Source organism: Manis pentadactyla, chromosome 10, assembly GCF_030020395.1.
Source record: "Manis pentadactyla isolate mManPen7 chromosome 10, mManPen7.hap1, whole genome shotgun sequence".
Lineage (NCBI taxonomy): Eukaryota > Metazoa > Chordata > Mammalia > Pholidota > Manidae > Manis > Manis pentadactyla.
The window spans coordinates 109,935,845-109,938,693 of record NC_080028.1 but is presented as its reverse complement, the minus strand read 5'-3'; the positions used below and the strand labels follow the sequence as shown (position 1 = coordinate 109,938,693).

At 40.4% G+C, this 2,849-nt stretch overlaps 1 protein-coding gene across 1 annotated transcript; it reads right to left on the bottom strand.

Moving 5' to 3' along the window:
- Positions 1-221: 221 nt before the first annotated feature.
- Positions 222-1,600, bottom strand: LOC118908112 (coiled-coil domain-containing protein 122-like; the record flags this gene model as incomplete). The annotated part of the gene is given in 1 exon segment (XM_057508332.1): positions 222-1,600. A coding segment is annotated over 1 exon segment (741 nt), but the record flags the coding sequence as incomplete, so codon positions are not given.
- Between the last annotated feature and the right edge of the window lie 1,249 nt (positions 1,601-2,849).

Sequence of the window (2,849 nt, the reverse complement as noted above, 5' to 3'; positions counted from 1 at the left end):
TTGACATGGAAATATGAAACTTAAGTGGAGTGACTCCCAGTGTTTATTCTCCAGTTTCTGGAGTATTTAGAGGCAGTAGTAGCTTCACAATTGAGATACATGAAACTGGCTTTTAAAAATAAACTTTTATGCTCAGCAATATACAATATAACCAAAATGTCTTCATCAAATTCATAATAATTTTTTTAATATTGTTTAGTATTCTTTTAAGAGCTGGAATATTTGCCTTACACAATGTTATACTTTAAGTTTAGTTACAGAATATTAATAAAGAAATTTACAGACAGAAAAATGAATAAAAGTTTTTATGCACTTTAAAAATATGTTACCTAATAAAAAATGATTGTTACCTTATGCATAAAGGAGAAAATTGAGTAAAATATCTGCAGCATTGAACATATAACATTATTGTAAATGCCAATATTTATGACTATTATAAAGGCAGTGGTAAAAAAGTACGTTGTAACAAAGTTTGAAACAATCACTTAAAATATCTTAACAATTTTTAAATCATTGTAAATTCAAGTGTTTTTCTTCTTCTAAATTTTTAGTTGATATGATAGTGAAGGCCGTATGTTTATAAACAGGCATTCATGAGTACAGTATATCTTACACACAAAATATTCAGTCTTCCACGATTCTTCTGTAAACATAACTATTGTCTATCTACTGCTATCAATTGTAGGGTTGGAAGGCACTGTGAAACAGATGACTGATTTAAAAAAAAAGAAAATGCATCTTTCATTCAGACAGACCGCTGACAGTGAATGCTGGTTGTTAAGAATTCAAAGGATTTGCTAATCCTTATGTCCCATAATTTTTGCAGGCAGTCTGTGCTCTACATTGCTCTATGGCCATATTAATCTTTCATTCCAATGCGTTTTCTTAGTTCAGCTGCGGTTTTTTCCAGTTGTTCAATGTTCCATTGCCATTGTCTTCTGTTTGACTGAAGTTTGTTCACCTGACAGTGCAAACGCTTAAGAATTGCACCATATCTCCTATGTTGTACCTCTATTTCTTTTCTTAATTTTTCATGGGTATTTTTTTGTTCCCCAAGAAAACAAGTTTTTTCAATGATAGATTCTTTTACAGTTATAATTTGAGACTTTAGCTTTGTAATGTCTTCCTGTACTTGTTTCATCTGGTTTCCTTCTGGATTTTGGGAATCTTGTGTAAATTCCTCTTTCATTGTCATTAGTTTTTTAACAAGATCTCGTTTTTCATGGAATTCAGTCATGAATGACCATTTGCTTTCTATCTCCCCCAAACTATCGTTATGTACTTTCATTTTTGCATAATATTCATTATATCTTAGCATGTGTTCCTCAAAGTCTTCTTGGGCTGCTTCTATGTCAAATTTAAGCTTTACATTTTCTGTATGTAAATATTTAATTTGAGTTTCCAGGTTTCCACACTGAAGCTTGGTATTTTCTATGGCAGCATCTTGTTAATAAATTTGCCTTTCTGTTTCTTAAGTTTCTGCAGAAATAGATGCTATTTGTTTTTCAAGCTCATGAAGTTCATTCTTCTCCAGGAACTCTATGACTCTTCCTTTCTTTGTTGACTGACATTCTTCTGTGCTTCTTTTCCCCTTTTTGGTTTACCTTTACTCCCGCCTGGCTCCGGCCACAGGACCCTTCCGCGGCTCTGATTCGTGTTCTTCCCCGACGGGGCCGATGAGCGCGGGCTCAGCGGGCCGCGCTGACCCGGAACTGCTGAGGCGGCGGCGGGCGGCGGCCTCGCGCCCCCCGGATTCCCCGCGCCCACCGGCGCCCGCCCCGCCGCCGAGCCCTCGGCGCACTCGCTCCCGCCTCCCTGCAGTCCTCCGGCCTGGAGGCCCCCAGCGTCGTGTCGGGGGCAGGCGGGGACCCGCGGGGAGGCGGGTTTGGTGGGGTAGGCGCGGCGGCGTCCCATAATAATTTTTAAGATGCCTAAAAATTGATTCACTATTTTATCTTTGAGCAAGGTAAGTAAAAGAAAACTAAATTAAAAGGGGATATTTGAGAACTAGGTAATAATATGACTTCCCAGGTCAGAAAGGGTAGCCAGGACTCTGCAGGACCTTCCTAAGAACAGAACTAAGCACCTCCTCTCTTCTCCCCTGCCCCTCCTTTCCTATCCCTTCTCCCTCCTTCATGCTAACTTGTCTCAAGTTGCAGACTCGCTTTTCCCTCCTTCTGCAGGCCAACAATGGCCGCTGCAGTCCCGGCTCCACGTGATTGCTCAACTACCTGCCCAGCTTCCAGCTGTAACCATGTCTCTCAGTATGATTTGCATCAGAATCTCATGGAGATGGTTGTTAAAAAATGGATGTTTCTGGGACCCACCAGAAATGGAGCTCTGGATTATTCCTTTATCACAGGCTCTTTGTGATGACCCTTATGCACCTGAAATTTGAGAACCTCAGAACTAGAATCTGTGTTTTAATTCTAAATCACAAGAGAGACTCTTATAGGTCTGACCAACCACATGCCCTGGTCTCTCTAGTCATATACAGCCAGAAGGAGACAGAGTCACAGAATATGTGTGGTCACATAGGTGCAGTATGACACCATCCTCACAAACAGCAATGACTTTTGCTGAAATTACCGTGCCACCCAGAAAGCCAAAGAATGGCCCTTAAAAGGCTGCTATGAGAAAGGTTCATGCTTCCAGACCCTTATATATCAGCAGGAATAGCCAAGAGCAATAGTCAGGAACTACAGGAAGATGGTTGCTACCTTACTTCTACCTCTCCGATCTCTCTTGAATACATTAATTGGCAAAACTGAATTCACATCCAGAACCCTGACTGCAAGGAAGTTTAGGAAATGTAGTTTTAACTTTTCAACCTCTCCAACTGGCAGAAG